At 36.3% G+C, this 13,747-nt stretch overlaps 1 protein-coding gene across 1 annotated transcript in view; it reads left to right on the top strand.

The window, feature by feature from the left end:
* bicc1 (BicC family RNA binding protein 1) overlaps positions 1-13,747 on the top strand; it is a 106,006-nt gene that overhangs the window by 82,682 nt on the left and 9,577 nt on the right. Inside the window, exons 9-18 of the mRNA XM_084135696.1 lie at positions 1,571-1,702; positions 4,711-4,936; positions 5,773-5,931; positions 6,440-6,621; positions 6,772-6,913; positions 8,397-8,550; positions 8,645-8,801; positions 9,712-9,751; positions 11,825-11,979; positions 12,187-12,340. Of these exons, the coding sequence (XP_083991822.1) occupies positions 1,571-1,702; positions 4,711-4,936; positions 5,773-5,931; positions 6,440-6,621; positions 6,772-6,913; positions 8,397-8,550; positions 8,645-8,801; positions 9,712-9,751; positions 11,825-11,979; positions 12,187-12,340 (1,501 nt within the window). The remainder of the gene's footprint in view (positions 1-1,570; positions 1,703-4,710; positions 4,937-5,772; positions 5,932-6,439; positions 6,622-6,771; positions 6,914-8,396; positions 8,551-8,644; positions 8,802-9,711; positions 9,752-11,824; positions 11,980-12,186; positions 12,341-13,747) is intronic.

Here is a 13,747-nt window from a genome sequence, read left to right as displayed (position 1 = left end):
ACGTTCTGCAATGTGGCGTGACAGATAACGGCATGTGAACTCTTTCCGGTCATCTTTCTCTTTACTACTAGCACAAAATAAACATGAATGAACATCAGAAGGTATGTTGAAAGATACAACTCACGTTCTCATGTATTTGCCCAATCAGTGTTTCAGCCGCAGAAAGACGTCTATAAACCAGCTTGTAAATAATGTACGATCATTACATTTACATTTTTACTTAACCTGTTGTCTTCATTCAACAAGTTCTTTATTACAAGCACTTTTTAAATATGTATAGTTCAACAACAAATTAATATATCATTAAAAGTGCCTTATGTGCAATTTAAATATGTATATACAACTCAATTTTTATTTGAGTGTTGATTATTAAAAGTAGTTAGATCATTGATTATCAACTGAAATTTAGTTTTAGTTTTCGGCCAAATAAAAACTTTGGTTTCTGTAAAAAAAAAATATATATATATATATATTTGGTGCATCACTTGATGAAATTTACCTAGAAAGTATATATATGATACCAACATATATTATTACTTTTTAATTAATGGTTATCATATTATCATATTAATCATATTAAACTAGTGTTAAAATTATATAAAAGTTCTTCATTTTTTTTGTGTGTAAAAGTCAAGATTTAGTTTTCTCTGTCTTGGACATTTTTCATCTTTGGCCCAAAAATATCTAAACCATTAAAAGATAATACATTTAATTTAGAAGAAAAAATGGGCCACCTAGCAACCACCAAGTACACCCTGGCAACAACCCAAAACACCTTAGCACTTCTTGCGAATATCGTCAAGCCAAATTTTGCACAAGCGAGCACTTGCTACTTCAGAAAATGTGAAGATTTAGTTTCTTTCTTCTCTCATTTTCATCTTCCCTCAAGCCACCAGAGAAATAGTGACTCTGGTTTGTCTCATTATGTGGTCTCCAAACAACACAGAAGAACATAAAAGTGACAAAGGCAGGGTCACCAGAAGAAGCATAAAAACACAATCCTTTTGAGGAACACACAAGTGGAGAAAGCGAAATAATTAGCCTTTCAACACTGCGGTCCTCTCTGGAGACAGATATCGGCCCGTCTGTCCCCGCAAGCCAGCCCAGTCCTGATTTAAACACGCAGCAGGAGGCCGAGGGAAGAGACGGTATTCAAGAATAATTTATTCATGCTTTTTGGCTCGATTTAGATCCATTAAGGACATTTTTAGCATTTACAAATAAGACTGTCATAGCAGGCTTCCCACCACACAATCTAGCCTCTAGAACTTTTCCTGCATATTTAGCAGTTTCTTCACTGCCTGCTGAGTTAGCTGTGTCAGGAGAGGAAAAAGAAGGTCAAGGACCAGTAAATGAAAGCCTTACTCCTAGAGTACCTGCTGCTGTTTTTCTTTTCAACATGAGAAGTAGGTGATGGATCACTCCTGAATAACTGTAGCTTTGCTGCTTTAGGACTGAGGCCAACTGAGTCCTTGAAACACTTAACTTTCGACTCAATGAACGATTTACAACAGTGGAGAAAAACTTTGTTCATTTCTCTTTCTTGCTTTTTTCCTTGTGCTTTCTGCAGGGCTGCCTGCCACTGGTGCTGATGTTTGATATCAAAGAGGACATTGAGGTGGAACCACAGTGCATTACTTCTCTAATGGAACAGCTTGATGTGTTCATTAGCGTCAAACCAAAACCCAAGCAACCTAGCAAGGTTTGCACGCTCACCCAAACCTACATATACAACATCACATATGGTGGCAGACACCATATGTCTACATCACACTCTGAGCTTTTCTCACAACTAACATTTTGTTTTTGAGCCATTTTGCTATTACTCTCAAACAACCTGTTTCAAGGTGAGTTTTAATGGATGAATGAAGTCATTTCTCCTCAGTTGAGGAACCATGATCCACTAATATTTGACAACCAGAATATGTCTAAATACTACTTATTCCCCTACTTATATTCTTTAAAAAATGTGCGGTTACACTTTATTTTAAGGTGTCATTGTTACAGTGTAATTATATATTTAAGTACTGAGTAATTATAATTAACTACATGTACTTACTATAGGGTTAGGGTATGATTAGGATTTGGTTGAGGGTTAGTTGCATGTAATTATGCATAATTTACTGTTATTACTATGGTACGTACATGTAACATATGTACACCGTAAGACACCGTAAAATAAAGTGTTACCCATTTTTATATGTATTATATACACTACCTTTCAAAAGTTTGGGATGAGTAAAAAAAAATAGAAAGAAGTTAATACTTTTATTCAGCAAGGATGCGTTAAATTGGTCAAAATGACAGTTTAAATTAATTAAAGTAACAATATCAAAAATAACAATATCTATTCAAATTATTTTGTAACATTGTATGTTACAAAAGAATTTGAATAGATATTGTTATTTTTGATCTTTCTACTAATCAAAAAATCCAGATAAAAACAAACAGTTTCCACAAAACAATTAAGCTACACAACAGCTTTGCCATTACATAAGTTAATAATGTTTCATAATATTACTGTTTTTACTGTATTGTTTGAGCAAATCAATGCAGCCTTGGTGATTTTTGTTTTTTAGTGCCACCATGTAAGACACTTTGAATCAGATCAAGCATTAAGGCCTAGTTCTCTCAGAGGCTCAACATTAAGGCGCCTTAGTCTTGTAAAAGTAATGTATGGAACATATAGGATTTGTGGGTGGCTTACTACCAGGATGTGGAAACTGGGAATGCCTCACGTCCTTGGTCATGGTCAATGGTGAAATCCTATCCTGTGTTTTAGGCTGAATGACAGCACTGTAAATTATCAGTCTTATAGCAAAAACCTTTTTTTTTCCATTTCAGTGATTTGTGTTGATGCCTCCAGCTTCTCTTTTTCACTCTGCTAAGTTTGCTACAGTAGTAGCCTTGACTATAGTATACAGCACATATATAAGGAAGGAAGTATATTCTATACCAATTGAGGCGGAAAAAAATGAGGACATGCAGAATTTCAGTACATACCAGGAAACCCCAGATTCATTTCAGATCAAAGAGTTCACCACTAATAGGCAGATCATTTTCAGCTTTATGATGATGTTAAATGGATCTTTAGAAATAAAAATACCATTGATGTTTTGAAATAAGAGTTTGACGTACAATGAAAACATACTGTACATTTCAGAAATCAAAACTTCCTCCTCAGTGAACAAAGACCATCTATTGAAACTGTTTAACCCCCTTTAAAAAGAAAAGCACATTATACCCATAATGATGACATTCTGCACTACAAAGACAAAAGGCAGTGACTACACCAACACTAGCACCAGTTAAGTTAAGCACTAGTTAAGGACCATTCACACAGAACACATTTTTGCATCTGACTAATGCATGTTTATAAAGAAAACAATCAGTGCAGTGAAATGCAAAAATGTGTGAACAGCCCCTGAAGGCCCCATATACTTGTATTAATCGTGTGACGTCATTTCAAACACAATCAGGCCAAAATGAAGTTTGTTTGGAGTTTGTTTCTGGAGATCAAAACCCAAACCCAGTGGTGTCCAAACCTGCTCCTGGAGGACCAGTGTCCTTCAGAGCAGTGGCTCCAAACCCTGGTCCTGGAGTTCCCCCAACACTGCACAGGTCTTGGAGTCTTTGCCAAATGAATTGATGAGTTGAAACAGGCGTGTTTGATTAGAGAGACATCTAAACTGTGCAGTACTCCAGGACCAGGGTTGGGAACCACTGCTTCAGAGTTTAGATCCAACTTGCCTCAACACACCTGCCTGGAAGTTTCTAGTATGCTCAGGCTAAATCCGAAATCGCCCCCTAAACCCTCAATTCCCTACGTTAGTCCACTAATATAGTTCACTTGAAGGAGTGAATGAAAACGAGCGAGCGAATTCGGACAGCCATTGAGCGTACATCAGCTGTACACTTGTTATTGTGGTGCAGTGTGGGATAGAATGAGTGAACTCGATTATGTCCACTATGGTTTTGGACACCACTACAAATGGGTGACCTCTCAAATAATGCCCTACTTGAGGGTATAGGGACGATTTCGGATTCAGCTTTAGTCCTAGTAAAACCTTTATTAGCTGGTTCAGGTGTGTTTAATTGGGAATGGAGCTAATCTCTGCAGGACAGTGGCCCTCCAGGAGCAGGATTGGACACGCCTGGCCAAAGCGAACTTTCAGGAAAAGTTAATACCTTCGAACTACCATTGGTCCGTGGTGGCGTAATAATCTACGTAATAGATAGTTGTGCACTGAGGCTCTACCTTCTTTGATGTGGAATTATCGAGGTCAAACTTCTGCAAGTAAAACATGACGTGGCTTGACTGGAGAGCCAAATTGCAGAGCTTGTGCAAACATATCCCCATCGCTATGATCAGATGCTTTCTTAACTGCTGTTTTCTTACTTCTGTCATTTTTGTTGTGCGTTTATTTTGTTATTGAGAGGAAAGCGCGTAACACATATTTATATTCACCTAAACGCCACTCTCTGCAGCGTGGGTGTGTCAGGATGTTCTCTAACATATCTCGACTTCTTTTTACCCCACTGATTGAAGAACTTTGCTATGAGTATTTTGGAGCCTTTATTGTCTTCATGAGAACTTATTGTCTTGTTCTGCTCTGTCAAACAAACACTGTAATAATCAAATATAGTGCTTACTAGTGGAAGGGAGCTGATTTCTAAACTCTAAATCTCTTTGTTTCTGTGGGCTGTCAGTCAGTGATAGTGAAGAGTGTGGAGAGGAACGCTCTGAACATGTATGAGGCCAGACGCTATCTATTGGGTTTGGAGAGCAGCGGTGTATCCGTCCCCACCAACACCTGCAGCATCACCAGCAGTAATGGCGGCAGTCCTCCGTGTATCCCCGTCCCACCTCCAGCTCTCAGCTGCCCCGTGGGGCTCGACATCTTGGCCTCAGCCGGCCTCGGCCTCACCAGCCTGGGTAAGACAACAGTGAATTTATGTTATGGTGACTATAAAAGTGTATTCTAGTCTATTAATCAGCTTGACTTCAATTTTCATGAATCTATTTTTGTGGATTGAAACTGGAGTATACAATGCAATGTTCAAATGTCGAAATTGAGGTCTGTGAAAACAATACAAAAAGTTAGGGGGGCATTATAAGCAACCATTAGGCTTAGCCTTCTGCATGGTCCTAAAGTTGTTGTTACACGACCGTGTATTTCGACGCAAGGGCGGGAAAAGCCGCCACTCAATGAGATCGCATCAATACCAAACAACAATAATCCAATCAAATCCCGATGGACAAAATCGAGTCCTGTCCTACATTTTTTCGTAACACTTTAGTTTAGGGTCCAATTCTCACTATTAACTAGTTGCTTATTAGCAATATTACTATCAATGCATATTACTAGGATATTAGCTGTTTAATTAGTACGTATAAAGCACATATAAATGCCTTATTCTGCACGACTATATTCTTTATCCCTTAATCATATTCCGACCATATTCTTTATCCTACCTAATACCTAAACTTAACAACTACCTTATACACTTTTAATAAACAGTAATTAAGAGATTACAGAGGCGTAATAAATAGTTAGTTAATAGTGAGAATTGGACCTTGATCTAAAGTGTGACCATTTTTTTTCTCGTTCAAGAAGCCATTTCACTTGGATATACATCACAATAGGGAAGAAAAAGTTTCAATTATGGGAGTTGCAGGAGGTGTACAGCTTGCATAGTAAGTGTCTTAATTTGTGTTAAGTATATGCCTAATGTTGACAGTGTGTATGGTTTATTGTCTCTGACCTGCAGGTCTTCTTGGACCTACAACAGCCTCCATGACAGGACACTCCACCAACTCCCTTCTCAACGCTCTCAACAGCTCCATCAGCCCATTACAGACACCCTCCTCTGGAACGCCCAGCCCCACTCTCTGGTCCAACTCACTGGCCAGTCCCGCCAGCACACCAGGTAAAGAGATGACTGACAGAATTTCTCCTCAAACAATCACACTCAATATGCATTCATCGTCTCATGTGTTCACACTTCATTTCTCTTGAAATAAATCAAACTTTGCAATCACATTGTACCTGAACTTGAAAATGAATTCAAATCTGTTTTTGGTCCATTTTACTTTCTAATTGTTTTTTTAGAACCCCAGTCCATTTGTTTATTTTATTACAATTTCATTTTACAGTAGTAATATTTATCTTTTCGGTCCACTTGTGATAGGGTCTCAGTTCGCTTTACAATCACATTGGTTTTTAGAACCAAATCCAATTGTTTATTATTTTATTTTATTTTATTGTTATATTAAATATTGGAATTTTATTATACAACAGTGATATTTATCTAGAGTCTCAGTCCACTTTACAATCACATTGTTGTTGTTTAAGAACCAAGTCCATTATTTTATTTGAAATGAATTTTTTTATATTAAGTAAAGATTCAAACCATGCTGGCTCATTTTTTTCTTTAGGATTCTCATCGCCCTTGATGATTCACCCAGCCACCCAGGCCACTCTAACTAGCATCTTGCTGTCAGGAGTACCAGGCTACACCCACAACACTCCATCCCCTCCGCCAGGTCTCGCCCCTATTGACGCCCAAGTCAACGGAGTATCAGACTGCAGTAAAGCTGTGTCCTCCCTCAGCAGCAAAGTGAGCACGCCTTCTTTCACTATCATGAGATAGTGTTATATATATATATATATATATATGGTTATGCTAAAAAGCTGTCTTGAATATCTCTCATAGTTTGTCATCTTGGACTTCCTCTTGACCAGAATATTGTGTGCATGTGTTGTGTAGCAGCCCAGCACCATGTACAGCAGAATGTCTGCAGCGTCTCTCGCAGATAAAGTTCTGACCGCAGCTCATGGTGACTCCGTGCAGGAAGCCAGTCCTCACTGCCCTTCTGAACCACTTTCCAGCAAGTCCAGCCAAGACCAAGGTCTGCATTACCCACAGCTCCGCATTACAAGATGCATTTCTCTCCACAGCAAAAATCACTTACTTGACTTGTAATTTTGTCTGTTTTTCCTTGTAAAATTATCCATAAATTATTTATGTAATTTTATATTTTACAGTCAAACCAAAATTTATTCAGACGCCTTGGTATCCTAACTTACATAAATTAACTACAGTATAGTGTTCTGCACCCACTGTTAAAAAATATCCAAAATGATATATGGTGTCTGAATAATTTTTGGTTTGACTGTATATTATATTATATTATTAATAATTTAATTGAATTTATAATTAATTTGTTAATTTTTATTAACAATTCTATATAGAATTGTATTATTTATATAATATTATATAATTATTTATATTTTATATTATCTATTTTAAGCTTAATATAAGCTTAAAATAGTTCTATTCATCAAAGAATCCTGAAAGTATCACGATTTCCACAACAAATATTAAACAGCACAACTGTTTTCAACATTGATAATAATAATAATAATAAATATTACCTGAGCATCAAATCATAATATTAGAATGATTTCTGAAGGATCATGTGACACTGAAGACTGGAATAATGATGCTGAAAATTCAGCTTTGCATCACAGGAATAAATTACATTTTGAAATATGTTAAAATAGAAAGCAGTTCTTTAAAATTGTAGTAATATTTCACAATATTACAGTTTTTACTGTATTATACTGTATAAATGTAGCCGTGGTGAGCATAAGAGAATTGTTTCGATCCCAAACAGTATAGTGTGTGTGCGCGTGTGTACAGATGCACACACACACACATTCCTAAGTCAATTAAGTGTGATGGCGTACTCTACAAGAGTGATTACTGACATTTGTCAGAATTGAGTAATTTTATCTGGTAAATGCCAGCAAGCTTTATTTGTATTGCAATGTATGCCATGTGAATCAACACTTCATGCATGCCAATTTCCAAGGCTAAATAAATTGAAAGATATATTATACTCACCTTTATTCATGCCTAATGCAACCAGTGACATTCACTGCTGAATCCTGTCAACCGTTTGATTAACACATGAAACAACTCCTTGACCTTCTCTAGATTGAAAGGCGAGAATTTACTGACTTTGGTCAGTCTAATTATGGATAAATATAAACTCAGTTCCAAATGGTAATACCATTCCTTCCTGCTCTATGAACGGGGCATTTGTGGAAATACAAGGCCAAGGTTTTCCGTGCTCCGGCATTGTTAAAGCTGTTTGAGTTGGCCCTACATCCATTTAGCCTGTGTGTTTTTGCTTTCAGATGAGGCGAAGTCAATTCAATCTCGTTATTCCTTAAAAGCAGTGATGGTAAATGGCGTGTTAGATTCTCTGATGCTGAGTGCTGCAGGAATACAATCTCAAACTACTCAGCTAAAACGTTCAATATGTAGGCTTAAGGAAAGAAAAACACCGTCACGTCTATATGTGTGTGTGTGTGTGTGTGTTTCAGGCTCGGATACGTTCGTGGAGGTGGGCATGCCCCGAAGCCCTTCTCACTCGGGAAACAGCAATGAACTGAAGCAGATGTTGGCGTCCTGTAAGACAACATCAGGAAAGAGGCAAGCCCTGGAGCTGCTACAGGGCACCAAGAACTCGCTCCTACAGTACGAACACACATCACTCAACAGTCAATCACTGGTCCATGTTAGAGGTAGCTGATAATGCAACATGTTCACTCCTATTCTTTTACCTATCTAGTTCAGAGTGTCTGTTGTCGGACTCTGACTCCAGCGCCTCTGAGAGTCCGGTGGCTGATAAACGCGCTCCGGGGAGCGAGAGAGCCGCGGAACGGGCCGCTCAGCAGAACTCGGACAGAATCCGCCTTTCTCCCCAGTCCTCCTTCTCCAGTATGCAGGTGATGCACTCTTAATTTCACTTCGAATCTCGTCAGGATATAATAACACCCCTCATGGATATAATAGCTACACTACTGGTCAAAAGTTTCAGTTTTCTTAATGTTTTTGAAAGTCTCTTATGCTCACCAAGGCTGTATTTATTAGATCAAAAATATAGTAAAAAGTTTGTCAAATATGATTACAATTTAAAAGAACTGTTTTCTATTTGAATGTATTTTTTTTACATTCCTGTGATGCAAAGTGAATTTTCCGCATTACTTCAGTCTTTAGTGTCACATGACCCTTCAGAAATCATTCTAATATGGCGATTTGGTGCTCAGATATTATCAGTGATTATTGGTGCTCAATTATTAATAATGGTTCTTAATAGTGTTGAAAACAGTTTTTGCTGCTTAATATTTTTGTGGAAACCTTGATACATTTTTTTTCAGGATTCTTTGATGAATAGAAAGTTCAAAAGAACAGCATTTATTTGAAATAGAAACCTTTTGTAACAATATAAATGACTTTACTGTCAGTTTTGATCAATTTCATGCATTCTTGCTAAATAAAAGTATTAATTTCTTTTGAATGGTAGTCTATCAAAAATAATAAGCACCAAAAACTGTTGTCAACATTAATAATAATTAATCAGAATTATTCCAAACTTTTGACCGGCAGTATATGTGCGCCTGTGTCGTGATCTCATGTCCTGCCTCTCAAGACAATGCAGTGTTTCTAAAACGACAGAAAGTCAACACTATTCTGTCTGCCACAGTCTGCTAAATGGTTTTGAAAGAATGAGGCAATGTTTACCATTTTCCTTTCTCATACTATAAACCAATCTGACAGGAGAAATGAGGGACATAACTCTTAAATCCTTTCCAACAGCCTAAACATTCTTTGCTTTCTCTCTGTTCAACTCTACAGGCGTTCGACTACGAGCAAAAGAAGTTATTGGCGACCAAAGGTATGTGACTGACCAATCAAAACGCAGTTAAAACTATATACCGAACTTTAAGAGTGTCTCCCACCCATCTATATTGTTAAAAACAATTCTGCTGGTAGGCGGTTTGAGGAATTGGAAACCGGTTATGTTTAGTCTAGTGTGCCAGCAATGAACAAAGCAAGACTACAGTGTCTTCATATGCTGAATGTCTGGCAATGAGTAGGGTGTCATTAAAGTCCTGTTTCACATTCACGGTAAATAAACTCTGCCTCATAAAGCTTCTCCACACCTCACGTCCTGTGTCCAGTGTTGACACTGTAAACTATGGGCCTGAGAATGCGGAATGTACCCAGTGTAAGCGCTTTTCTTTACCTCATACTGTTAACGGTTCTTTGTTGATGATTTATGTTGGAACTGTGTTGAAATGTGGCACAGTTTTATTGTAAAACTCTGGGTTTGGCCGATTTAGCACAATGTTAGGGAATTTGGCATTCAATTCTAGATCAACTAATTATAAATTCTCATAAAAAACGTCAATACCGTTTATGTTCATTTTTTGTTCATTTGTTTCTCTCTCTTATTTTTACATTTATACTGTCAATCTGTCAAACCTAGTTCGTCTGTGTCGTCATAAGCCCTATTCACACTGGATTAGTATTATCTTGGGACCACGTGTGATTTAGAAATCCCCCCCACCCCCACCCCCATCTGAATTTCGTGTGGCGCATTCGCACGGGATAAGCAAAGTGATTTTACTCGGATTTACTGACTTATCTCCCTGATATGATGTCAATAGGCTATTGTTTGGAAATGTCTTGTCGAAAAAATAATTTTCATTGCTTTAATGAAAAGTAATATTATACAATTAAAATTAATTATTAAAAAATATATATATAATAAATATTTATATTCAATTATATATACAATTCAATTATATTTTATAATACTAGTGCAAAATGCCTGTGCAAAATCAGTTTTTGTGTGTATTTTTAGTAATTGTTGGTTTGGTGTATTTGAGTGCTCATTGTTACAATTACACAGCAAAAGTTCAGTGACATTTTTATTTGTGCATGGTAGAAAGCACAAAGTGAACTCAGAGAAAACACTTGTGAATAGGCTACTACAAATGATGCCCGTGAAAGAGACTGTTAACGCATTGAATAGCATATGTTTAGTTGGTGAATAGCATAGGCTACTATTACACAGCAGCGATAACGTTAAGCGCACCAGAATGAAATATAATATTCAGAAGTAAACGGCATAGCTGACTTACAGATTCAGTTTACATCCACAAATGAAAAAGCGCGTCGATTCAGGGAGCAGTGCAAAGTGCCCGTGCAAAATCAGTTTTTGTGTGTGTTTTTAGTAATTGTTGGTTTCTTGGTAAAGAAAACACATTTTTACTCAAATTAATCCAAATGGATTTATCACGTTTTGGAACCAAACTATAATATTCAGAAACAGAAAATAGTGGTTTTCATCTTGCCACTTTCTTGGTAAAGAAAACACATTTTTACTCAAATTAATCTAAATGGATTTATGGAACCAATCCATAAAGTTTCCAGTTTTGGAACCAAACTTTAATATTCAGAAGTAAACAGTGTAGCTGACAGAGTGTTTATGTCAGAATGTTTATTTTTAAAACACAACCTTCTAAGTGCTTCTTTTACCGATATATTTACCGATATCTTTTGCATTTCTCAACCAAACAACGTCAAACTTGGCACTGCACTTACTCGTGCCCGTAGCGAGACACCTATCGAATTTGAAATCCATCGGACTAACGGTTCGAGAGATATGCGAATAACAGACTTACAGACATACAGACACACACACACACAGACATGCAGACAGACAGACGTTTCTGTAATTTATAGATAGATATATAATATAATATATAATTATATATATTATATTGTATATATTATAAAATATATAATGGAACATAAAATAAATAAATGTAAATTGTAATGTAAAAATGTATTTTTCTATTTAGGACTGGAATCTGGCATAATTCTTGATGAGATTCACATGTGTGATTCAGAATAAAGTGTGATGCATAGGCAGTGACTTCGACTGTGTTTCTCGTTTCAGCCATGTTAAAGAAGCCAGTGGTGACGGAGGTCCGTACCCCCACGAACACATGGAGCGGTCTGGGCTTCTCAAAGTCTATGCCTGCAGAAACTATTAAGGAGCTGCGCAGGGCGAACCACGTCTCTTATAAACCTACCATGTCAACTACATATGAGGTAAACTCAGCAACTCCAGCAGATGGGAGAAGCATATGCCTCCTATGAATCGCTCTATGCTGATTGTAGTTTATCCGGTGCATTCTTTCTCACTGATGTTGCTTAGCTCTGGCAGTACCTATAGGCTTGTTTTTATCATTTTGTAATGATACATCACTGCAGGTTTTTAGTGGAATAAACATGATCTATGATATGTATTTGTCTAAGGGGTCGCCTCTAGCCCTGTCCCGCTCCAACAGTAGAGAGGGGATGGCAAGTGGCAGCGACTCGGATAACTGGAGGGAAAGGAATGGGAGCGGGCTCCCGATACACAGCGAATTCCCCTCTCCCATCAGCCCAAAAAGGAAGCAGAACAAAACAGGTGTGCTCTTCAGTCAACAGGACTGTATTAATGTGACAAAATAAAAGGCATATGTTTTAAATACTTATGATTGACCATTACAATTACAAAAATTGCTAAATATCAGTATGTTAGTGATATTAAAGGTAATTTAAAACATCATTTAACTTTATAAGTGACAGAATTGAGACAAACACTGATTTTACTCCTCAAGCGGACGACACAAGAAACTCAACTAACATGTACTAGATTTTAACGTTAACATGTTACTAAGCTAACTTCCAGTCGCTTTATTACTGCAAATCACTGTCACTGCCATTGTGAAGAAGTGCATTCAAGCAAACTTTTAAAACTAGTACTTATTACGAAAATAATATTCTTTAAAAGAATAAACTTCAGTGTAATGTTTTCATATTTGAAAATTAAATGAAAATAAAATGAAATCATAATTATGTCAATTACTTTTACCTTAAAATGTATTTTAGTTTAAATTAAACTTAATTTTGCTTTTTTGACATACTTAAGTAGAACTTAAGTACATCTTTATATATAATTTCATAATTATATTGGCTTTGAAACATTTTTAAGTGTACTGCCGAATATACTGACAAGCATTTATGGTAAACTAAAATGTAATTTAATGTAATTTCTACTGAAACTTCTACGTATTTAAATATATTTGTAATTACACAAATTGCAAATTAGTACATTTAAAATTAATTTACTTTAAATGTAACGGGAAAAACACTGCAGTTAAAATTACATTACAATTCAAGTATTTTACTTAAGTCAGCACATCAAAATAAGTACTTTAAATCACAACAAAAGATTATTTAACAATGATTTAAAACATGCTTGAAAGTAAAACTATTTGACACGTACAAAATGCACGTATTAAAAGTGTTAAAAGTGTACTTACAGTAAGTATTATATTATCTTTTCTTTCTTTCTTTTCTACACTTTATTTTAACTTTATCGCTGTTACGGTGTAATTATATTTAAGTACTGAGTAATATTAAGCAACTACATGTACTTACTACAGGGTTAGGGTTTGGTTGAGGGTTAGTTGCATGTAATTATACATAATTTACTGTTATTACTATGGTAAGTACATGTTACATATGTAATAAGGACATTGTAAAATAAAGTGTTACCGGGTTTGGTTGAGGGTTAGGTGCATGTAATTATGCATAATTTACTCTTATTACTATGGTAAATACATGTAACATATGAAACAGGGACACTATAAAATAAAGTGTAACCAAAAATACTTCTAAGATTTGAAGTACACTACAAGTGCACATTAAATCAAATTTAGCACACTTGTTTTTCACCAGGGTGTGAATGCATTTTGACCAAGACAAAGTATCTGTGAAGCCTTAAAATACTGTTTTGGCTTGGTTTGTTTTGGTAACCTGGTAAACATTG

This window comes from Abramis brama (assembly GCF_963993115.1).
Source record: "Abramis brama genome assembly, chromosome: 14".
Taxonomy (NCBI): domain Eukaryota; kingdom Metazoa; phylum Chordata; class Actinopteri; order Cypriniformes; family Leuciscidae; genus Abramis; species Abramis brama.
Note: the sequence above shows the minus strand (reverse complement) of the source record. Positions and strands in the feature narration are given on the sequence as shown.